At 37.9% G+C, this 26,098-nt stretch overlaps 1 protein-coding gene across 2 annotated transcripts; it reads left to right on the top strand.

The window, feature by feature from the left end:
- Nucleotides 1-18,261: 18,261 nt before the first annotated feature.
- Nucleotides 18,262-22,970, top strand: LOC113317566 (pentatricopeptide repeat-containing protein At1g18900-like). Of its 2 annotated transcripts, XM_026565728.1 has the most exons (3): nucleotides 18,262-18,469; nucleotides 19,662-19,713; nucleotides 19,796-22,970. In XM_026565728.1, exon 3 carries the CDS (start codon nucleotides 20,019-20,021, stop codon nucleotides 22,686-22,688), a length of 2,670 nt encoding a protein of 889 aa, XP_026421513.1. In that variant the 5' UTR covers nucleotides 18,262-18,469; nucleotides 19,662-19,713; nucleotides 19,796-20,018; the 3' UTR covers nucleotides 22,689-22,970. The 2 variants fall into 2 exon arrangements, with proteins under 2 accessions (XP_026421513.1, XP_026421512.1); XM_026565727.1 differs by having other exon boundaries at nucleotides 19,662-22,970.
- The last annotated feature ends 3,128 nt before the right edge of the window (nucleotides 22,971-26,098 follow it).

Below are 26,098 nucleotides of genomic sequence, written 5' to 3'. Positions count from 1 at the left end.
AATAGCAAGTCAAAGGATAGTCCCGCTGCACGTCAAGATATGGAAGATATGGGGATAAGAAAAAAGTTGTGGTTGAAAGAGGATGCTGAGTGATGAGTGCTAAAAAGTGCATATTTTTATATATTTTTCTTGGCATTTAACTCATCTTTTGTGCATTAATTCTACATTTTATCCCATATTCTGTATTTTCATTGTTTTCAAGAATAAATATTTTTCTTACTTAATCTTGCATTTTTAGGTAATAAATGAAGTTCAGATGAGTCGCGGAGCGAAAAGAGCAGAAAAGTAGTGAAAAGCCGGGAAGAATTACGCAAGGAAGCCGCAAAGAATGGAGCACACGTCCAAAAAGCTAGGAATGGGCTCAAGAAGGAAGAATTGTTCTTAAAGAAGATATGGGCTTGGCATACCCAAGGCCCAAAACCCTCACCCAAACCCATTTCCAATATCCAAACCCGCCTCCATCTTCAGCCGTCGGATTGGATCCATCTCATCATCCAACGGTCGCTTCATCGTCGTTCATCGAAATCGGAAGCTCCTGTCTAACACTACAGCACCTAACTTCATCTGGCACCGTTAGTTTCGTTGTATATCTGCATCCAACGGTCGCTGCCAGCCTCTTCAATTTTAGCCGTTAGATCGATCCATCATCTCCACATCCCACGGCTCATCCTCGCTGTTCATCCAATTTGCTACAACCGCCCAATACCCGAGCACCCGATACCTATACCCTAACCCAAACACACCCTAACCCTAAAACTATCGACTTCACCTCCCTCACCTCCGTCTGCAACAGCCTCACCTTCACCACCTGCTCCGCCATCAGCCATGTCCGCCTCTGCCACCACCACAACTCTCACCAAAGACATCATAGCTCCTACCAACTGAAACCCACTCTTCCCCTACTCCTCTAGCTTTCTATAACATCAATTCCTCGATCTTTTCCTCTCACAGGAACCCTAGGTTAGGGGTTGATGAAATAGATGAGCTAGAAAAGCAATTAGGGCATGGGAAGAACAAGAGAAGACGCAGGAGAGGAAATTGAAGTATGGGTCGACACTTTGGAGCAGTTATCAGAGATTAGGTGAGTCGATTTTGATTTCTATTTCACAACAGAAAACCCTAATTTTACAAATTGAAGATTTTTGGGAATTGTTGATTGTAACTAGAAATAGCAGAGTGGGTGAAGATAATTGAGTAAAATCAGAGTTGTTAGGTGAGTCAATTTTGGATATTTGGTAAACCCTGATTTCACTGATTTAGGGGATTTTTGGGGATTTTGCTTATATGTATAAATAGGTGTTAAGGGTAGTGAATTTGGGCATGCCTGGATTAGCCAGTGTGTCACCCAAGAGCACTGGAATAGCCAGTGTCTCAAGGGTTGGTGTTTAATTTTCAACTATCTTTATGTTTATTCCATTACTCTTATTCAGTTTCAATTCAGTTCATGTTTTTGTTTTATGTCTTCTGTGTTTGTTTATGTTCAGTTCATTGCTATGTTTAGTAAATGTTTTGTTTTTGTTGCTGTTATGTGAGCTCACATGTGTATGTGTATAGCTAGGCTGAGATGATGCCTTAAGTCACTGTTAGTGGTGGAATGCTAGGTTATAATTCATGTAAATTGAGTTGATTGAGTAATGGAGGAATTTAGTGCTCAACTGTGCTCGTGATTGATTGTGCTGTCAAAAGACAGTCAATGCTAGGAGTAAACAGTTGAGCAAGCTTCTTCTCCTTCCATTCCATTTTTGTATACCCTGGAACATAGGCAGGCTTGAACCTTCACCTAGCTCCATTAGGGACAGGGATTTAACATAGAATTACACTATCTGGCTAGGTCACAAGGTGGATTCATAACCTAGTTGTGTTGTTTCTCTGTTTTGTATCTGTAATTTTGCTCCCCTGCCATTGCCCTTGGCTTAGGCCTTGGTTTGCAACTATCTTGATTTATCACTACCACATTGCCACTACCATGCCATTGTTAATATGCACATGTAGATCACTGTTGTTTTATCATTGTATATATTGCCACATTGTATATAATGACACTATCTCCATTGCCATTGTTCACTGATCTCTTGTTACTGCCCACTTTGCTCTCAGCTCTGTCACTTCTCTTCTGCTTTAATCCCACTGTAAACTCTTAAGGTTAAAGACAAGCCCAGTCCACTGTGAACTCAAAGCCCAGAGCACTTGCAAAGGTCCAGAATCAAGTTTAGAGATCCAGGGCTCAGTTCACTACACTAATCCCAAGCCCAAATTCAAAACCAAAGCCTAGTGCACTACAAAACCAACTGAGCCCAAGCTCAGTTCATTTCATTAAGACAACACCCCAATTCATTCCAAGAGTATTCAAAGGCCCAAAGCACAATCATAACCCATTGGTTACCAAAATCCATTGGTACCCAAAGCCCAACAATAGCAATTTTAGAGCCCAAAATAGCTAGAAACTCCAAACACACCCAGTCTCTGTGGATCGACCCGTACTTGCACGAGCTACAACTGACGACCGTGCACTTGCGGTATTACTGTAGGCCCGCGTTTCATTTCGCTTCAATTTTATACGCTTTCCTGGGCCCACCACTGAGACTGGTAGAACAGTAATGGAAAGAGGAACATTTGAGCTGAAGAAGAAGAATAAGATTGAATTTTGTACACTTTTGAAGAATCTAAAGGTGTCGTCTGGTTTCCCTTCAAATCTTCGCAACTGTGTCAGTGTTAATCCTCCGGAGCTAAGGAACTTCAATTCTCGTGATTACCATGTCGTAATGCAGCATTTGTTTCCGCTGCTGGTTCATACAGCAACATCACTACCTAAACAGCTACGAGTTTCTCTTCTCAAGATCATCATCTTTTTCAACATTTTGTGCGCGAAGGTTATAAACCGGGAACATCTGTTAAAAGCAAAAGCCAGCCTCGTAGAAGCAATTTGTGTTCTGGAGAAACATTTTCCTCCATCGTTCTTTGTTATCAGTATTCACCTGATGATACATCTTGCAGATGAAGCTTTAATCTCTGGCCCGGTGAGATTCAGGTGGATGTATCCCTTTGAGAGGTAATCACTACAACCGACTTTATTGATTAATATTGTCTATAACTTGAGGATGTCCAACCGACTTTGTTTGTCTATAAATTGGGTATTGTTATACGTAACTGACTTTGTTGTTTAATGTCATTAACTTTGTAGGTTAATGAAAGGTTTCAAAGGGTTGGTGCGAAACAAAAGGTACATTGATGGGTGCATTGCAAGAGGGTATACACTACGAGAAGCAAGCTTGTATGGTACAGAGGATGTGTCAAAGGATGGTGAGGGTACTCATAAGCACACTCGAATGGCATTTTTTATGACGATTATGATTAGTCTCATCCTTCTCTAGATTGATTAATACAAATCCACTCGTCATACTTTTGAATTTAGGAGTGCTAGAATCCTGAAGTGGAAATCAGCACCTCTGATGTGTGGATTAAAGCTCATACTCAAGAGGGTGGGGAAATTCTGCCTAGTGCGCAAAGATACTTTATGAGTCGACACATTATTTCATCTGTACTATATTAAGTACTCATATATTATATGCTAGTCATCTATTTATTTTATATCTGACAGTGTTATGCTCGACATGGCAGGATGACCTTAAGAAGGCCCAAGAAGATATCAAGGGGAAAAAAGCTGCGGGTGTTCCTGTATCAGATTTGGATGTAATGACTAAATTTTTTCAGAAGGAATGTAGAGGACGGGTTCGTGCTGTTGGTCCTGTTACTCGTACTCAATACGATTATTCTGCTTCTGCGCGTGCCAAAGTACAAGAATTAAAATCTAAGGATGGAGCTGTTAAGCATCAGTTCGATGAGCTAGGTGACAAGTTGGGGATTTTGATCCAAGGCTTGGGATCACTATGTCACACTGTGAAGGATATGCAGTCCGCAATGCTGGGGTCATTTGTGGCATCAAACAACATCGGTTGTTTACAAGGTCAGGCAGCTTCACCTTTTCAGAATAATTCTGTCGTTGATGCACCTTCACCTGCTCAAACACCTTCACCTGGGAAACCATATCACCAGCTCGATCATCAGCAAGTGTTGAAATGCATCCATGTTCAACAATGAACATGGATGAGGAAGTTTTGGTCGTTGGTAGACTGTGTACTGGTGCTATGGGACATATGTGTCACGGATCTATTGTACCAGCTAATCTTGGAAAGGTGTTGGTGGATAAGATTCTCATGCCAGATGCACCAGTCGTAAAAGCTAACAAGTCTGTTGACATATTTAAAGATGTTGCTGTTGGAGAGTATGTGCTTCATCCAAAGAAGTGCATCAAGATGGACTAGTTGGGTTAGTGATCGACCACTTTTTTGGAGATATGTAATGAAAATCTTCATTGATATCTCAGCCATCGATAACTGACAAACATATATGGTTGTTATCTTTTTTGCTTATATATGTACACACTTTTGTACATGTGCTTAACATGCTAAAATGTAGATGCAGTTGCACTACAGTTGTATCTTAGGAAAAAATTTGAATCCTAATGTATCTATGTGAACCGACAACACTAATATAATTAGTTTTTCTTTTATGTATGTGTGGTTTGGGTTCTGTTATATTTTATTGCGCAGGTGACTGCAGTGCAGGTCAGTTGAAGTGCTAGTAGCCACCCGGGGGGTATCATTCCCTGGTAAGTACACTTCTTTTGCTTATGCTTATCATATTAAGTTCAGATGGATATTAATCTTCAATATGTAATCGCTTTTGAGGTAATATGTTGTTCATGATGCTGCTACGGGATTATGCTGTTGCTGACCTTTCTCCGGTAAGTCTCTGTTGTGATATTCATTACCGCCACGAAGCCATTGGGTCTGGTGGGTCTTCATAATTCAAAAAGTTCCTAATTCTTTCATATTTGTGTAAAATGGCAGTTTCAGTACGTCTAGTAACAACAAAAGATGACGATAAATTCAGGTAATGTTACTACTTACTCTTAGATTTTTTGTATCAACATGTTGTCATATTTATATGTGATGTATGAGTTATTTTAACACTCTTAAAGTTTCACAGGAATCGGAAAAAGCTTATGTCCTGTGCTGCCTGGGTCCCCGTTCTGCACCTACCCTATGAATTTCCAATTCCCTTTGTTGTCCTTCTACATGATGCAGATACACTCACAGCAGCAGTAGTTTCCTAATGTTCATGATCAACAACAACTCTGAAACGAAGGTAAACAAACTTTTTCTGAAAGCTTTCGTCTATAAGTCATAGCTTTAAAATGCCAGACCTTGCAAACTAGAATTTATTAGCTGATTGAACAATCATTTCATTGACACTAGTATATATATCCATGGTGTTCATTATCTATTCTGAGACATCATACGGCGTGGGATTTTACTAAATGCTGCTTAAAAATTCACACTAAACCCTTCGATTGTAGCTATTCCGTTAGATTAGGTAAACAATTCTGAACATGAACTGAAATGGAACTGTAAGTTTGTTCTAAGCCTCTTACGACCATACAGCTCAATTTCAGTTCACTTATAGCATAGTTTGTGACCTCAGTACTGAAACATCAAATTGGTGCAAAATGCAGGTATTTGTGCTTAAGTTAAAAAGCAGTACTCTGGTTAGCAGCAGCCGAATCTACGTATAATTTGCCGAGGAAATTGATTAAGCAAGGGGAGTCTCGCGATCCTTCTGGTGATATTTTAGTCTTTAATTCCCTGTTTTTCAGTTTCTCTGTCAGTTGACACAAACTTGGTTACCCATCCATTTATGAACATCAACATAGTCGAATATTGTATGCCAGTCACAAAATTTTAGGTTCTCAGCGATACAGTTCACTTGTGTACATTTTTATTTTATTGAAGAATCCTTTCTTTTAAAATATCATACAGTTTTTTACGGCCATTGTAGTTTGTGTATCACCAAGACAGTTTTGTATGGCAATTGTGGTTTGTGTATCTGTGTGGATGTTGAATATGGGGAACCGGGTAATTGCAGGGGTAAAATGTGGGGTGAAATGAATTTTGACGAGGTCAATAGATATAGACTTGATCTTTTTTTTTGGGTTGCAAAAAATTAGCAACATCGGAGCTCTGTTGCTAAATTAGAACCAGAACCAATAATTTAGAACCAGAACCAACAGTATCAGGTTCCGGGTAAGGGTATTCCTATAATTAGAAACAACATATTGCGGTTGCGAATAAAGAATTTCGCGACGGCAGGCGCCGTTACGAATCCCTGTTGCTGACCGAGATTCGCAACAGAGCTTATGTCGTTGCTAAAAATTGCGACACCGTGTTTAGCAACGGCAAAAGCCGATTGCAACCCTGTTTAGCAACATCTATTGTATGTTGCTAATACCTAAAACTTGTGTAGTGATCGAATGATTAGAGATTTGTAGAAACTTCTCCCGTCGTGAGATTCATATAAACTCCATCCATCCCACTCATAAACATACAGTGGAAGAAAATGTTATAAACTTCCATATTATAAATCTCCCAAGTGAAGAAATGTTATAAACTTCATTGTATCGATTGAAATCCTAGGAAAATAATAAAAAAATGTTTGTATCCGTTGAACGACCAGTGATATTTTCCGCCATGGATCCATATATATCTGTACGAATTTCATTATATACTCATTTATATCTCATACACATGTATTAAAATATCAGGGGAAAAATATGTTTTCTCATACTCTAAAATAAAGATACCATCACAATTTCATTTAAATATAAAAAAAATCAAACTAAAAACTGACATTACCTCTAAAACATAGGCGGAGCATTTATATGGGTACAAAATACTGGGAAACACGTAATATTTTCTTTTACCGTAAAGATTGCCCGGAATAAGGCCTCCAATGATTCTCACCAATCACGCCCTAGAGGCCTAGACATTATACGATGTGTGATTTGATCAATATTCTTTTTTGCGGATCGGAACTAAGAAATTTGATGGGAGCAAGCGGAGCGGCGTTGTAAGTATGACCAATCAAAATCTAAAAACCAAAGATTTAGTACGTAATTGCTTAGATAATGTATGCCTTGGGCTCTAATTCAGGATTTCCCTTCTTTTGACCGTAATATCTATTGATTTGGTGGGTCCTAGCAACTGAGCAGAATACAACGTGGCTACCAACAGAGACATGAATATTCCAGGTTCACGCTGCTCCACGTGGATACAAAATTTAAAAAAATCGGGTAAAAACATACAATAAGAAGGTCAAACAGACTCGTGCTACGAAAGTTACTTTCGTTGGCTAATTAAGTATCCTTTGACCGCACTTAAACAAGAGTGATAATGACTCACGTTATCTCTCTTTCACAAAAACTTTTTAGACTCCTACTTTTGCATCAAGATTTGAAAAAACGTCTAAAACGGTCATTCCTGCTAATTTAGAAAATAGTCGATCTAAATTAGCAATTACACTTGATTATGAGAAGTCTTACAAAAAAAAAAAACAAAAAACAACCCATTTATTTTTTAACAACCCGAGTGAAAATTCCACGGTGTATAATTTGTGTGGTTATTAACGATTTTTAGACCAGGTTAGAAAATTATATCGAGTTGTCCCTAGTAAATAAGAGCAAGACTATATAATGAGTGTTAAAAACAGTTACTCACGTTCACATTTACTGAACGACTACGTGAAAGAGTAATTTCTGGATCGTGGGAGAGCAATTGTGAGAGACTAAGAGGCTGATGTTAAGGCGCTTTGAACAATTTTTCTTATCCAAGCAACTAAACATCAACTGTTCAATTAGATTTTTATTAGTTTAATAATTTCTCAAATAGTTTTAAACCGCTAAAATATACTAAGAAAAAACTTGACAAACATATGATTAACTGCTCAACACAAATCCACCCCCCTCCCCAACGACTGATCATCGACCTTTTAGTTTCCACTGTTACCCGCTCTTTCATACGAAGGAGTGTATATGAAAGAGCTTGGGTGAATGAACGAGTGTTCACGTTCCATGGTAACATATTATTCAGTTTTTTTTATTTTTTTTTAATTAAACTCCTTTGATTTGAATAAGTGTTCTCTCATTCCACAGCACTTTGACTCGAATGAGTGTTCACATTCCATGGTAACATATAATATAATTCCGTCTTATTTTTTTTATCAAATTTCCTTGACTTGAATAGGTGTTCTTGATGAGTGCCAAATAATGTATATATTTATCCCTTTTTGTTGGCATTTAACTCATCTTTTGTGCATTAATTCTACATTTTATCCCATATTCTGTATTTTCATTGTTTTCAAGAATAAATATTTTTCTTACTTTATTTTGTATTTTTAGGTAATAAATAAAGTCTGGATGAATTGCGGAGCGGAATAGAGCAGAAAAGTAGTGAAAAGCCGGGAGAAATCACGCAAGGAAGCCGCGAAGAATGGTGCACACAACCTCATTTTCTACACACAAAAACGCCTCCGTTCTCAGCCATCAGATCAGTTCTCAGAAGCATCCGATGGTCGCTCCTTCATAGAGCATCAAAATCTGAAGTCTCTGCCAAGCACCACAGCGCTGAAATTCCAAGCCTTCAGATTAGATGGTAGTTGAATCCAACGGTTGTTCCCTTGTTGTTCACCAAAGTTTGATATCTCCGTCTTACACTACAGCACCTAACCTAATCTAGCACCGTTCGTTTCGTTGTATCCCTTCATCCGACGGTCGCTCCTCGCCTGCCTCCGCATCACCGTCCGATCTACCTACCAGCTCCACATCTCACGGCTTAGTCTCGCTGAACATCAAAAATCGATGAAGCCGCCACACACTGGAGCACCAAACCCTATACCAGCTACCCAAACGCACCCTTCTTCCCAAAGCAATCGAGCTCTCCTTCACCACCATACCCTGTTTGCAGAGCCTTCCCCTTCCACCGTACACCACCACCTTCTCCACCTCTGTCACCACCATCTCTACCACCTAACCTCCACCAAATCACCACCAAACACCACCTACACGCCGTAGCTACCTCCCCTACCTCTATAGCCATCTAACTTATTGATTTTTCACCACTGAAACCCTAGGTGATAAATCAATAAACTAGGTGAGGCTATAAAACGTAATTGAAGCATGGGAATGGAGCAGGAGACTGAGGAGAAGAATGGGTCGAAAGAAGACTCGTCAAATCACATGTTAGGTGAGTTTAATTTCAAGCCCTAATTTCTCTGTAATTTGGGGTTTTTTTTCTAGAAACCCTAATTCATGTTGGGACCGTACCAGGAGAGGATTAGAGTAGGGGAATGGGCTCAATTAGACCCATGACATTAGAAAAACAGTAAACCTAATTGTACTGTTTTATTTTGGAATTTTGGGAAAATGGGTGATAACCCTAATTTGATGTATTGGGTATAAAAGGGAATTGTGGGTGTTGTTGTAAAGCATGCCTGGATTAGCCAGTGTGTCCAGAACCAAGTTCTGTTAATGATCATTTTTGTGCTGTTCATGTTGTGTTCATGTTTAGTGTAATATCCTGTTGTGTTCTGTGTGTGATGTTTGTTCCTGTGATGTTTTGTATCCATCTGTCATGTTATGTTTGTGTTAATTAGCATGTTTGTAATGTCTCTTCACATGATCCTGTAATTTCCTGTTTAAATCTCAGAGAAGACAACTGAACCATGATGGTTAGCTATTAGGATGGTTTTTGTGAACTCAAAATAGCTTAGGCTAGTTAGATTCCTAAAAGCCCAACTGATTTGTGATTAGTGGTGCTGTAAGAAGACCACTAATGCTAGGGGTCAGTGGTGGCTCTAAGGAGTTAATCAGCTACATTAGTTAGTAAGCCACTGCCTAGTTAGTCTGTGATTGGTTGTGCCTTAAACAGACAGCCAATACTAGGGGTTAGCTAAGGCTGTAAGGTTAGTTAACTAGACATATGACAAAAACTTAACCTAGATGAACTAGCTAGGTGAAGGGAATTCTCATCCATCTCCTTACACTTCCCATCCACAATTTCTTTTCCATGTTCTGTTTTGGTTAAGTTGTTCTTAGTTTTTCTTATTCTTTGTCACTGCCTTTGGCTCACTGCCACTGAATTTTCTTTGTTTCTTTGTCTCTTAACTTCACTGCCTGTCACTAGCTCAGACTATCTAGGAAACTTCAATACACCCCAAGTCCCTGTGGAATGATCCCTTGCTTACTTTCTATACTAAAACTTGGCCTTGTATACTTGCAAGAGTTTTTGTGTGTTTTCCAACCACACCAAGTTTTGGCGCCGCTGCCGGGGACTTGGCGTTGTTTTTCGAAGCATTCTTATTTTGTTCTTAGTTCATCTAGCCTCACCTGCATATTCATCCTTGCATTGCATACTCATTACATCTTGCTGTCCTGATTGCATATCATATTTGCATATTAGTCATCTTTACATTCTTGCAATCAATCTTGCATTACAATTCTTGTTCACTGCCTTGCTGCTGAGCTGCTATTGCTGAACTGCTGGTGCTCTTGTGCTGCTGTAGTGCTCCTGTGGAGCTGATGCTGCTGCTGACTGCTGCCTTGGCTGCCAAGCTGCTGTGCTGCTGCAGCTTTCTTTCCAGCTACCTCAACTGCCCTGCTTCTCCTGCTGCTGTTGCTTTGTGTGCTTGCCTGCAGCTCCTCTCTTGTGCTTTCCCTGCAACCTGCCAGCCTCCCCTAAGCTGCTGCTGCTGCCTGCTGAAGCTGGTGCAAGATAAAGCCCAACTGGGCTGTAAGCTGCAGAAGGAGAAGAAATTGAACCAAGCCCAACTGGGCTGTAAGCTGCAGAAGGATAAGAAATTGAACCAAGCCCAACTGGGCCTTGAGTGTTGAAGCCAAAGCTTAGGATGATCCAAAGCCCAACTGGGCTTTTGCAACCTAACTGAGCAGCTGGGCTGTGCTTAAGCAAGTAAGCCTAAACCCATTAAGAGAACCCAACCTGTGGGCTTCCATTTTTAATTTGTGGGCTTGTAATAATTTTTGTTTTTCTTTATTTTTTTTTTTTTTTATTTGGGCTTGTAATAATTTTCTTTTTCTTCTTTTCTTTCTTTTATGGGTTTGTGATTATTATTGTTGTTTTTGTTTTCTTTTATGGGTTGTGCTAATTTATGCTAGGATAAGTTTAAAAAAAAAAAAAAAAAAAAAATTACTTTACTTGCTCCCAGATTTTAAACCAAATTTTATTTTGCTCCCACATTAACAACCAAATTTCTTTTTCCTCCTTATCCCGACAAAACCAAAATTCCCATAAAAACCAAAAAGTTTTCCAAATCTTTCCCTAAAAACCAAAATTTTTCTTTTTCCCATCAAAACCAAATGTCTCCCGCCAAAACCAAATTTTTCCCAACAAAACCAAATTTTTCCAAAAAGTCCAATCCCTTAAAAACCAAATTTTGAGCTTTGTAAACTCTTTACTTAGCCTTTGAGCCCAATCATGTCTAGATCTTTTTCTACAGTTGGGGAATACAACGAATCCCTTAGAGAACTTGCGTGTGGACAACTTCACGTTATGAACCTCCCATAGACCATGATGTCAATAGTCATAGGAATTATTATGGACATTTTCAAAGTCCCGAGCTTCAATACATGAACCCTACTGACTATTCGCACATGCATCGTTTGCCACAACGTGAAAATGAACATTTTGCTAGTGCCTCACTCACACAATCATCTCTTGTGGATCAATTAGAAGCTCGAATCGCAGCTTTAGAAATGCAATCACATGAGGAATCTGTCACATCTAATTTTCTTAGGCAACCTGAAATCTATGCATGTCCCGCATGTGGTAGTTTAGACCACCCTGTTGAGAATTGTCATATTTTGCATAATTTTAGGCAATCTAGAGAAAATCCAAGGTATGAAATGCCCATAAATTGTGAGAATGGTAGTCATTGGGACCATAATCAATCCTTTGAGGGTTGCGATCAATCTTTTATAAACCCTAATGACCATGCACACATGTACCAATCACCACAATTTGAACATGAAGAATTTTGTACTCCCATGAATTTAGACTCCACCACAGAAGCTTTCAGACTCAGTGAGCAAAACTTCGATAGATCTACATCACGAATTCAGGCATATTTAGATCAGATTTTGCTTCACCTACAAAAGGAGGAAATTCATGAGGAAATGTATGTTGTCCCTAATGAAGTGTCTAGTCCCATTCATGTAAATGATGTTGAATATGAACCTAATTTAGAGGAACATGAATCGACTAACGACACCACCACTTTTAATGAGGACCAATATGCATGCTACCATGATGATGATTATGATGATTATGATGATGTGTTAGAAGAACATGAAAATATTGTGGAACCTGTTGGTTCAATAACATATGGCTTCTCGCCCTCGACCTTCATGAATGTTGTTTTTTCTAATACTCATTGTAATTCATATGATTTTGATATTGACATGGGATTCGTACAATTATTCTGTGAAGATGACATGACATAGGAATAGTTGAATCTTCTGTAGACACTAATATGCATGAAAATATATTTGATGTGTCTGATTCTCTACCTAGGTCACATTGTGATATTTCTCCTGATTTGCCAATGCATGAGAATGAATCTGTTGATGATGTTGATGACTCTGATTGTGATCTTGCCAATTTGTTTGATGATTGTGAGCATGTTGTGACACTTGTAGAAGACTTAGGAGATGTTGATGTGATTATAATGATGTGCCTATCCTCCTACATGAGTCACAATCTGATGGCCTTCCACCCAACCTAGATTTGGTTTGTACCAATATTGTAAAACCAATTTTTCTGAAATCCTAATCTAGGTTTGGAACTGTGTGCTTCCCAAGTCCTCTTGGACTATTTTGCTTCTAAGTATAATACATTTGAGGAACCACAGTTGGAATTAGCATGTTTGCCCGTCCCTAGCACAGTTCACTTTGAGCTAGACCTTGTACATGATGAACCCCCAAAACTGCGAGATTTTGTTTCCAAAATTTTATCCGTTGAAAAATCCAGGTTTGGGGGTAGCTCATTTTGTTTCACAGTTTCACTTGCGTTTCTATCATTATTATTGTGTGAATGTTGAAACCGCTACACTTTGTCTTTTGGGTTGATCCTCAACTCTTTAGATTGTTAGTGTATGGTGAATTTTTTGTATATAATCCAGTAGATAAAATTTCTTAAAAACCCTTTTGTTCCTTTTGTATATATTTTGCTAATCCAATATGATCTCGGCTGAAATATGTTGGATTTTTGCCTTGAATAACGGAGTTTTAATTCTGCTTTCGCCGAAATCGGGTATTCTCTCTCCTTTTACTCTACTCAGCATGTCCCTTTCCATATGTTGCATTTTAATTCTTTCCATATTTTGAAACATTGAGGACAATGTTTAGTTTAGGTTTGGGGGTATAGAGTAGATACCATGATAATTTGCCATAATTGAAAACGAACTCCTTCTTCTTTTGAAAAAAATTGAAAAAAATTCCAAAAAAAAATAAAAATCAAAATTCAAAAAAAATTAAAAAATGAAAAAATCATAAAAATGGAGCTCATTTACCTTGAAATGTTGACTCTTGTGCAAATATGTATTTTTATTAGGAGTCTTAGTCTAGATATTTAGGCACCCTGATTCTAGCACAATTCACATAGTGATAAGAAATTTGCACGCGCACGATCTACCAATACATGTATGGCCTCGATCTTCAAGGTGTTTGATAGGAAGTTACGATTGCCAATCACTTTAGAATACTGAACGAAACTTGACTAGCTTGTTCTTTGGTTGGTTGGGATAGAAGGTGGAGGTTACATTAAGAAAACAACCATCGAATTTAACTGGGTGCATCAAAAAGGGCTACCTCTTGCAAAGTGTCATGTAATTTTTGTTTCCTTTTGTATATGTATCAAAAGTGTTTTCTTATGCAAAAAAAAAAAAAAAAAAAAAAAAAAAAAAAAAAAATCAGAAAAATACAAAAAATCAAGTATTCCATCATCTCTTGTTCCAAAAATAAAAGAGAATAGTCAATGTAAATAAGAGTCATGTAAAGAGTTATTTTGTTGTTTTTTGTAATAAGCAAGGAGGGTGTATGCCATTGATGTACAACGCGAGTAATTGTGAAATACCTCCAACTCATTCACAATTCTCGTAAAGTCCGGACAGCTAGCTAGATTTCGACCTCAGTTCTTAGCCTGAGAAACTATCTCTTGGTGATTAGTAGTCATAACTTCAGATCTTTCTTTACACATGTGTAGATACACTTTACACTCTTATCACATGTCTTTTTTTGTTATCAGTGCTAGGATTGTGCCTTTGATAGCTAGATTGACATCTCCATTTTGCTGTGAGCTTAAACTGTTTTGCACATGTCACATTTGATGGAATCTGAGCTTATATTTTGACCTAGAACTTTGTAGGTACGTTCTAAGCAAACCTTCACGAGACTTAACTCGTCCACTAGGGACACTTAGTGGTTTAAAAGGCTTAGTGCATACGCTAAATGCATTCGAGAGACCAGCGACAGTGGTATAGTTAGGATTTCCTTAGTTTTGTTTTACTTGAGGACAAGTAAAATTCAGGTTTGGGGGTATTTGATGAGTGCCAAATAATGTATATATTTATCCCTTTTTGTTGGCATTTAACTCATCTTTGTGCATTAATTCTACATTTTATCCCATATTCTGTATTTTCATTGTTTTCAAGAATAAATATTTTTCTTACTTATTTTGCATTTTTAGGTAATAAATAAAGTCTGGATGAATTGCGGAGCGGAATAGAGCAGAAAAGTAGTGAAAAGCCGGGAGAAATCACGCAAGGAAGCCGCGAAGAATGGTGCGCACAACCTCATTTTCTACACACAAAAACGCCTCCGTTCTCAGCCATCAGATCAGTTCTCAGAAGCATCCGATGGTCGCTCCTTCATAGAGCATCAAAATCTGAAGTCTCTGCCAACACCAGCGCTGAAATTCCAAGCCTTCAGATTAGATGGTAGTTGAATCCAACGGTTGTTCCCTTGCTGTTCACAAAGTTTGATATCTCCGCTTACACTACAGCACCTAACCTAATCTAGCACCGTTCGTTTCGTTGTATCCCTTCATCCGACGGTCGCTCCTCGCTTGCCTCCGCATCACCGTCCGATCTACCTACCAGCTCCACATCTCACGGCTTAGTCTCGCTGAACATCAAAAATCGATGAAGCCGCCACACACTGGAGCACCAAACCCTATACCAGCTACCCAAACGCACCCTTCTTCCCAAAACAATCGAGCTCTCCTTCACCACCATACCCTGTTTGCAGAGCCTTCCCCTTCCACCGTACACCACCACCTTCTCCACCTCTGTCACCACCATCTCTACCACCTAACCTCCACCAAATCACCACCAAACACCACCTACACCGTAGCTACCTCCCCTACCTCTATAGCCATCTAACTTATTGATTTTTCACCACTGAAACCCTAGGTGATAAATCAATAAACTAGGTGAGGCTATAAAACGTAATTGAAGCATGGGAATGGAGCAGGAGACTGAGGAGAAGAATGGGTCGAAAGAAGACTCGTCAAATCACATGTTAGGTGAGTTTAATTTCAAGCCCTAATTTCTCTGTAATTTGGGGTTTTTTTCTAGAAACCCTAATTCATGTTGGGACCGTACCAGGAGAGGATTAGAGTAGGGGAATGGGCTCAATTAGACCCATGACATTAGAAAAACAGTAAACCTAATTGTACTGTTTTATTTTGGAATTTTGGGAAAATGGGTGATAACCCTAATTTGATGTATTGGGTATAAAAGGGAATTGTGGGTGTTGTTGTAAAGCATGCCTGGATTAGCCAGTGTGTCCAGAACCAAGTTCTGTTAATGATCATTTTTGTGTTGTTCATGTTGTGTTCATGTTTAGTGTAATATCCTGTTGTGTTCTGTGTGTGATGTTTGTTCCTGTGATGTTTTGTATCCATCTGTCATGTTATGTTTGTGTTAATTAGCATGTTTGTAATGTCTCTTCACATGATCCTGTAATTTCCTGTTTAAATCTCAGAGAAGACAACTGAACCATGATGGTTAGCTATTAGGATGGTTTTTGTGAACTCAAAATAGCTTAGGCTAGTTAGATTCCTAAAAGCCCAACTGATTTGTGATTAGTGGTGCTGTAAGAAGACCACTAATGCTAGGGGTCAGTGGTGGCTCTAAGGAGTTAATCAGCTACATTAGTTAGTAAGCCACTGCCTAGTTAGTCTGTGATTGGTTGTGCCTTAAACAGACAGCCAATACTAGGGGTTAGCTAAGGCTGTAAGGTTAGTTAACTAGACATATGACAAAAACTTAACCTAGATGAACTAGCTAGGTGAAGGGAATTCTCATCCATCTCCTTACACTTCCCATCCACAATTTCTTTTCCATGTTCTGTTTTGGTTAAGTTGTTCTTAGTTTTTCTTATTCTTTGCCACTGCCTTTGGCTCACTGCCACTGAATTTTCTTTGTTTCTTTGTCTCTTAACTTCACTGCCTGTCACTAGCTCAGACTATCTAGGAAACTTCAATACACCCCAAGTCCCTGTGGAATGATCCCTTGCTTACTTTCTATACTAAAACTTGGCCTTGTATACTTGCAAGAGTTTTTGTGTGTTTTCCAACCACACCAGTTCTCTCATGTCATAGCCCTTGCTCTGACAAAAAAGAATTTTGCATGTTTTTTTCGTAGATTTCTACCAGAATAGTTGTTAGAAATAGACCAAATCACTCTACGATTTGTTTATTTTTATTGTAGAAGGAGATGATGTCACTAGACAATCTTCTCGGATTTGTTTTCATTTTTTCATTCTAATTTCTTGTTACAAAATGGTAAAGCTACAAATTCACATAAAAAAAAGAAAAAAAAGGTAAAGCTATTTAAAAAAGTTTAATTGATGACCCTCCTAGCCGGTTACTAACGTACACAATAATTGTTATTTTGTTAGTTGTCATGTACACAGGAAACATGATTTCATAACCGACACAATTTACACAAGTACATATCTATTTCCAAACATTTACGAAGAAATGAAATTATACGTAAAAGGGTAAATACATATTTACAAGAGAATTTCCAAAGAATGGAACACAAGCCCAAGCTCAAGTTTACACTTATCTTGCACAGTCTTTTCATTTTAACGATTTTCTCCCAATTGAATATATTTGCGGTGCTAAGTATCCGTGTTTATTGTATGTTCCAAAAAAATAATAAAAAAAATTGCATTTTTCTAGAAATAACGATGGATTTCATACAAAAATGTCAACAAAAAAAAACTATGGAATTCACCACAAAACTATCATTTCCTGCATGAACTGATGTTTGTAACAACTAGTTGACGATAATACCTATGTGGATGTTAGGTGTTTAAGGAATAAACTTTTCATCTTCAAAGTCGCGGAAACTAAAATTTAAACTCCTATCACCAGTTAGATTATTGAATCACCAAATTATACTCAAAGCAAATATCAAATGTTAATCACAATATCTCAAAATTATAGAGTATCAGCTTTCTTTGATGTATTTTGATTTAATCCAACAATACGAACGTCTTCATCCTCCACCCGCTCAATTAATCGAATACCTATTCAATCTGATAATATAGAAACTTTTTTCTTAATCTGCTGATTATATATCACTAAAATGAGTGACTTGAGAATTTGATTTACTTTATATTGTTAAAAATATATATTTCTGTAATCTTTTTATTATTTTTTTCGAAAAGGAATTAAGCATTATAGAGATTTTTGATGGGTTGTAACAATTAATGATGTAGAAAACCATAATTTTACAAGGTCGATTTTACCGATGGAAGTTTGGTAGTTTTGTTGTAAAGAATAAGCAAAATTTAAAAAATTTAAGAAGTACTTAATGCCAATTTTGCAAACGTGGATGACAAATGGAAAAATGTCTGCCAAGTAGTTTGCCACATGGGGTTTATGGTCAATTAGTTGTTAGCTAGCAGTTCAAATAACAGTTTCGTGGGTCCAAGAGTATAGTTCAGTGGAGGATGTCAGGAATTCAATCCCCATCGCGTAAAAATTTGTAATAGATTAGTTGTATAATGGGTTTAGCGGTGTTGTAAAAATTCTTTATATAAGGATTTTTTTTTTCTTTTTTAAACTGGTAAATAAACCATATTATTAAGAAGTAGTGCGGACGAGTTCATCATATGTTACAAAAAAAAATATGCTTCAAATAAAAATATGTTACAAAAAAAACCCAGCAGAACCCACTTTATCTTTTGAGTGAACAAAACCCTAAGCAGAGACGAGCTGAGAGTGTCAGCTAAAAAGAGAAAGTGCCGAAGGGGTATGGTATAAATTAAAAAAGAATAGGGCGACCATTAACAAGATTTACTTTCTCATCTGTTTTCACTTCTCCTCCCAAGTTGCTTGGAAACTCATAGGGTTGAAGGGGGCTCTGGTTTTTATTTCAGAGCCGCCTCTCTGCTTTTTTCTTCTTCATTCACCATTTCTTATTTATTATCTCCACATCATCAGAGCAGATATAGATGGATTCATCACCAGCACACCAGCTGATTCAAAAGGTTTTCCCTTTATTTTTATCTCTCTCTGTAAATAATCAGATTGAAGTTTAGTTTTTATTTGTAAAGAGGAAGGATTATTCATTAATTTGTTTGCAGTTTATAATAAAGTAAACATGTTTGAAAATGGGTTTTGATTTTTAGCGTGTGGGATTTTTTGATTTGTACTGTAATATGCAGAAGTGATATATATATATGAACTTGTGGGGGTCCTGTAAGCTATTGGATTTGGGGTATTTTGTAGAAAAATTAGTTCTTTTATTTAACTTAGATGTCATTGATACTAGATTTGAGATTTAATTTGATGTATTTAGCCTAGACAGTGATTACTGATTAAAGGGGTAAACTTTTTCTCCGAAAAAATGATATAGGAAGAAATTGCATTTGGTATTGTAATAAAATACTAGTATTCTTTAATCATAGAGAGCATATTACTAGTTGTAAAGAGTTTTTGTTGCTGAGATGTTGAATAGTTAAAAAGATTAGAATTGGACAATAGCTTATAGAACGCTTGATTTGGTTTTGGGGTCTGCTTACAATGCTTGAAACATTGAATTGCACATTCGTAGTGGTATGTTTAAAGAAGATGATATTACAAGTTATATTCCGCCATAGATGATTGGCGATAAAAACAGGGTAAATAAACTGGGTTGAGGGTCTTTGTGGAGCATATTCTTTATGTCTTTGTTCTTACCAGTACCACTACAGTCATAAGAACTTCCGTGACAAAGAATTGACCCGAAAAAGAAGTGGAGTTTTGTAATATTGCTTTACTGTTTTGGATATATCCATTTGGTTTTTCGGAAAAGTCTTACCAACTTTTGATTTGGAAGCTTTTCTATCATAAACAAGTTATTTGACTTAGAGTAGTAGAAAGTGATGGCAATCGGAAATCTGTCCCCTGATGAATGAAAGGTTTGTACCTGGTGCTTTTTGGATCCTTTCTTTTCATGTAGGGGTGATATGGTTGGATTTACTGTTTTTGGAACTTTTTTTGAGTTGTTCAATAAAGTGTGGCATACTTATTGGTATGGTCATATTGCATTAGTTTCCCTGCTCAATATATACTTTCAGTCCGTAATTTTGCATTATGAGTTATCAAGTTTTTTTTTTATGACCTCTCCCTTTGTCATCTTTGCTTGGCTTGAGCTATTGGCTCTGTTTATTTAATTACTTGTTACTTCTGATGTGCCAGGTATCTTGCTGTTCTGAATTTTGATGCCCTCATATGATAATTAACAACCCCGGTGAGTTATTAGTTACCGTATCTATAAATCTGCAGAGGAGGTTAAACCCATGGGTAGCTTAGAAAACTGTAAATGTTGCCAGATTTCTGCTATATGAGGGGCTTACTTCAGAATAGAGAAAAGTAGCTTACCTGCTTGGAAGAAGGAAAACAAAGGTTAACATCTGTCTGGGAACAGGTGAAAGATAATGTTGACCCGCTAAGATGGAGCTGATAATATTTATTCTCTGAGATCTATCCCCCATTCTTCTGTAGTTTTCAGTTTGTCCACAATTTTGGACGGTAAAGTTTGGCACCACATTTTTTATGCAAATAATGTTAAGGAGTAAGCAGATCGGTCCCCTTACCCAGTGTGCTAGGTCATTTTTTGTTAGTGGTACTCGAGGCGGAGCAGACGGAAGTCCTTGTCCTCACCCCGAAGATGAAACTTATGCTCCGAGGAAGCAGCTCAGAAATAATGGAGTTTTTCTTCCACATAAGGATTCCACCTTAGGTTCCAGATCTTCAGTCAGTGATGGAGCTACACTTTCTGGAGATGCAATTGGAACAATTGGCTGTAAGACTGAGAATGGTGCTAAGCCAGCTGCCACACATGTTCTATCTGTTCCGAGCCCTTCATTGAGATTGGCTTCTGGGAGTTCTGTAGTGAATGATGTATGTGTTATTCAGAAAGATCACATTCCTTCAACTGCTCATGTTTCAGATCAGTTTGTCAAAGCTGGCATTGCTGCAGTTAGCCTTTTATCCGACTTGGTAAATTACAAGCTTCCTGTATCAGATGGGAAAGAGGTACTTCACAACACCACAAACTGCATGCTTGATCCTTCAAGGCCCATCTCCAGCATAAGACCATCCAACATAAAACCAGTGAAAAGAGAGAGTTTTGTCACTGTTGATAGAAAACCAACTGTTGTTGAGATAGGACGTGGTACAGCATCTAATGTTTGTTCGGACGTTCCAAAAGTTAAATCAGAAAAGTTTGCTCCAGTGAAGACTACAAGTACAAACCATAGTTCAAGTAAGGGTATCCAGAATAATTCAGTTGAGAATCTGAATGTACCTTCTGGTACTAGATATCGTCAGAGGCAATACGTGCAACAGAAATCTAAACTTACTTCATACCATGCTGTTTCAAATTCTAAGACTGGACAAGCATCAGAACCCAAGGCTGCAGGAAGTACTTCTGAAAGCGTTAGATCTGGTTCAGATAATGTTCAGAAGCCTTCAGTGCATGCAAGGACGCCAACAGGTTTTACCCCATTGGGTAGGAATAATGTGAACACCAGACATGCTGTAGAGCGTGTTTCTAACATTTTACAGCAGTGCAAGTGGGGACCGTCTGCAGAAGAGGCATTAGAGAAACTCAACTGTTCGTTGGATCCTTATCAAGCCAATCAGGTCCTTAAACAGCTACAAGATCATTCAATTGCTATAGGTTTTTTCAACTGGTTGAAAAGTCGTCCTGGATTTAAACATGATGGGCATACTTACACCACAATGGTTGGCATACTTGGGCGTGCTAGAAAATTCACTTACATAAACCGATTACTTGATGAAATGGCCAGAGATGGGTGCTTACCAAATGTGGTAACATATAATCGTCTGATTCATAGCTATGGTCGTGCAAATTACTTGAATGAAGCATTAAATGTTTTTCATCAGATGCAAGAAGTGGGCTGTGAACCAGATCGAGTTACCTACTGTACGCTTATTGACATCCACGCGAAAGCAGGTTATCTAGATGTTGCAATGGACTTGTACGAGAGGATGCAGTTGGCAGGTCTCTCACCTGACACGTTTACGTATAGTGTTATTATCAACTGTCTTGGGAAAGGTGGGCACTTGGCTGCTGCTTACAAGCTCTTCTGCGAGATGGTTTCTCAAGGTTGTGTTCCCAACCTGGTCACATACAATATCATGATTGCTCTTCAAGCCAAGGCAAGAAACTACCCATGTGCATTAAAGATTTATCGGGACATGCAAACTGCTGGATTCCAACCTGACAAAGTTACATACAGTATTGTCATGGAGGTACTTGGGGTATGTGGATATCTGGATGAAGCAGAAGCTGTATTTTCAGAAATGAAGCAGCACAACTGGATTCCTGATGAACCTGTTTACGGTATTTTAGTTGACATGTGGGGTAAAGCTGGACAAGTTGATAAAGCTCGGGAATGGTTTCAAGCAATGCTCAATGCAGGCCTCCGCCCTAATGTCCCTACATGCAACTCTTTACTCAGTGCTTTTCTCCGAATGCATCGGTTAGCTGATGCCTATGATCTGCTCCAAAGTATGTTGAGATTTGGTCTGCACCCAAGTCTTCAGACCTATACGCTGCTCCTCAGCTGCTCTACTGATACAACATTTCGTATTGACATGGGTTTTTGCTGGAAACTCATGGCAGTTACTGGCCATCCTGCCCATGCATTTCTTGTATCAATGCCATCATCAGGACTCGATGGTGGACTGAACGTGCGGCAACATGCTAGCAACTTCTTCGACTTAATGCACAGCGAGGATAGAGAGAGTAAAAGGGGGCTTGTTGATGCGGTGGTAGATTTCCTTCATAAGTCGGGTCTTAGAGAAGAGGCCGGATCAGTTTGGGAGGTAGCGGCTTTGAAAAATGTGTACCCGGATGCAGTTCGAGAGAAGAGCTCCTGCTACTGGCTTATAAACCTTCATGTTATGTCCAATGGAACTGCAATTACAGCCTTGTCAAGGACTCTTGCTTGGTTTCGTAAGAAGATGATTGCATCAGGTGTTGGACCAAGCAGAATTGATATTGTTACAGGCTGGGGCCGGCGTAGTAGAGTCACTGGATCTTCTTTGGTCAGAGAGTCCGTTCATGAGTTGCTGGATATGTTTCAGTTTCCATTTTTACCGGAAAATGGTAACTCTGGGTGTTTTGTAGGCAGCGGAGATTCTCTCAATCGATGGTTATACCAACCATGTGTTGAGCGAATGCACTTACTTTAGCCGGTATTTTTCTTCCTTCATTTGTAGGGTTCGTGCCATTTTGCAGTTGGACATGAACACGGGGATATATCGGGTGTTGTTCGTTTTTGTTAGTTTGTATTTAAATAATTAGGTTATTTATTTCATTTGATAAATTAGATAGCTGTTATGATGATGCCCATCTTGCCGTGTATTCATTTGAAAACTCGTGTGTAAGCGGCTCTTGTACAAATGAGTGGAAGTATGTTCGTTCACTGGTGAGTCTTATCTTGGTTAATTTTGAAGTTAAAAGAGTTTTCTGAATTTGTGCCAAGTGTAAGTTGCCTTTGTCCAAGTTTGCTTAGTGCCTAGTGCAAAAGATAGCTTGTTCATATTTAACCAATTGGGAGATAGTAGGATCTCAAGTTACAAACAGAAATAATGAACACATCCCTAAAGTTAAACAGCCAAAAAATATCCTACTCAATTTAGACCAATTGATCACTGCAGACAAAATAATACCATCCCCTTTCCAGTCAGAAGTAATTCACTCACTTGAAAAGAAAAAAAAGCTAGACTGAGAGGGTGACGTCGTATCCAGTTAGTTTAATATCATCAAACGGTTCAACTTCAAACCGAGTTACGTAACCTCTTGGTAAACCATCAAAATCCGGGTTATTTGGCTTTTGATACTTACATTTTGTCCAACATTAGTGTTTGGTCTAACATCTGTCCAACTTAGAATTTGGTACTTGAAAATAACGTTGACCTATGTTGACTGTGTTAAATATTGACTTCCGTTGAGAAATTGAATTAATTGAATGTTTTGTCAAACACAGTCAACACAGATCAACGTTATTTTCAAGTACCAAACCCTAAGTTGGACAAATGTTAGACCAAACACTAATGTTGGACAAAATGTAAGTACCAAAAACTAAATAACCCTCAAAATCCTTCTCCACGGCGGGAGCTGCAATTTTAATTTCATTCCAAACTTTTTCAGCCTCATCTTTTTTTAACACCGTAAGACTTTCGATACAATCCAAAGCCATTGAAGTTATCCTGCCATTTTTTTTGACGAATTGAATGAATTCCCATTGTTCAGTACACGAACGATACCAAAAGGTATTTTTGTTTATTCTTAATGCTTTTGAGGGTTTAACTCAAGGGGTTTATAGAGTACCTGAAAAGCTGAGAGGCAAAGGAAAACAGTAGAGAATAATTTTTTTTATCAAAGCCAGGTTTCGATCTTAGGACCTGTGGGTTATGGGCCCACCACGTTTCCGCTGCGCCACTCTGATTTGGTGAATGGTGATTGTTAACCGCGAATGACAACAAAACATATTATTTTCTTTTTTGAAGCATGAAGATATTATTAAAATTAAGCAACGATTACGCAAGGGTAAGTAATACCCGATGAAATTAGAAAGATAATTTTGGTGGTCGTCGACTGAGTACAATGATTTCTTAGTAGTTCCTCTACTAATCCTTCTTGCTACTAATCACCTCTATTTATGTTCTGCTAAATGGTACTCCCGGTGACTCTTTTAAACCAACTACAGTAGAAAGTAGAAACTCTATAAATTAATGTTGTTGGGACCGTCAAAATTTATTAATTAAGCGAGATATTAATTAAACGATAAATTAATAATTATTAACTTGCATATTAATTAATATTTTATTAACTTATAGATAAATTTAACTTCGATTAACAGATAACATAGGTTTAGACCATTCACATGAACAGTTAGACGGTGAATATTTGCAAAATTTGATCGAAAAATCGCGTGACGCAGTTCAGTGAATGTCAAGATGTCCTGAATATCTGGAAGAAAATGAAATTGCACAATTGTTAACTGATGGAGAAATAATTGAGAGCGTTATGAGAACTGATAAAGATGAGAAAGAAGACGATAAAAGTTCTACTATGTCCCTTCACAAAATGAGGTTGCTAAAGCGGCAATCACATTAAATAATTTCTCGTTTGGCTATGAGGAACAACAATAGAAATTCTTACGATGATAAGAAAAATTAGTAACCCGTTATAGGGGCGGCATGGTTTATTAGAGGGGAGGCATTCTAATAGGACAAAAAGGGTCATTACATGATCATTCAAGGTATCCCTTATCAAAAAATACTGAAAATAACAAATTAACCCTCATTATTGATAACCTAGTTTAGATGATAATCAAGTTTAGTGTTCTTGGTTAATTTCACTTATATTAACTCTAAATCAAAACCAAAATCAGATTTTTAGAGTTAAAAAACAAAAAAAGTTTAGAGGAGAAGAAAAAGAAAAACTTATGTGATATTTGTGAAACCCTAGATTTGGATTCACTCAACCAAAATGAGTGATTCCAGTTGCAAATTTGAGATGGATGAATCTCTATATGATAGAGAAAACAAGTACTACATACCTCTTGATGGAGATCCTGATATGGAGTATTTGTTAGATGGTAGAGATGTTTTAACCCAAGATGAAGGCCAATCTCAACCAATTGAAGAAATTAACCAAGAAAGTGAAGAACCCATCACTGAGAATGATCATGTATACTTCTAAACTAGTTCCCATTAGCTTTTTGTTGCTCAAAATTATCTAAAGTACTAAAAGAATCAAATTTTTAAAAATTTCAGAAGAACATATGGTTGGAATTGAGCTCGGGACCAACCGTAAGTGCAGGTTACGGTTCGTAATGTATCGATTACCAACCGTAACTGGTTCAATTTTGGGGGAAACCCAGAAATAAACCAGTTACGGTTGGTAAAATTTATATCTTTACGAATTGTATGTAGCTAAGGTTGATAATTGAGTTATATGGTTACCAACCGTAACTCTTCATGTGCATGACGGTATTTACTGCACATGCTACGGTTCATAAGTTGTAAAAAGATACCAACCGTATGTATGTTACGGTTTGTTAAGGACTTTTCGTGTCCAACCGTAAGATATCCTGTGTGTTGAAATTTTATTTTGCTAGATATACGGTTTGTAAGAATAAAGAATTACCAACCGTATGATACATACGGTTGGTATATGATTACAGTTAAGAACCGTAACTGTGTTACGGTTTGTGTTTACTTTTTTTTTACCAACCGTATTTGTATATTTGTTTTCGTTTTGTTGCTTCGTTTAGGCTAATGTTGGTATATTTTTGTCCAGGTCGTTGATGTATCTCCCCTAATGGATGAACAACCTTTAGCAAATGAAATTCTCACCCAAGATTCTAGCTTTCACTATTTAACCGAGGAGACATGGGGTGACAAAGAAGATGCAAAGAAGTGGGTTAGAGAACGAGGCAAGTTGATTAAGTGTATCATAGTTTGTAATAGTACCACTAGTGATATTGCCTTTCAAATGGTTTGCGAGTGTAGTGGAAAACATAAAAGTCACGCAAAAAAGGTACCGTGCACCAACCAAAGACAAAGAGGAAGATGACTACTTTCTCTAAGAA

The sequence above is a fragment of the Papaver somniferum genome, chromosome 10 (genome assembly GCF_003573695.1).
Source record: "Papaver somniferum cultivar HN1 chromosome 10, ASM357369v1, whole genome shotgun sequence".
NCBI classification, from domain to species: Eukaryota; Viridiplantae; Streptophyta; class Magnoliopsida; order Ranunculales; family Papaveraceae; genus Papaver; species Papaver somniferum.
Note: the sequence above shows the minus strand (reverse complement) of the source record. Positions and strands in the feature narration are given on the sequence as shown.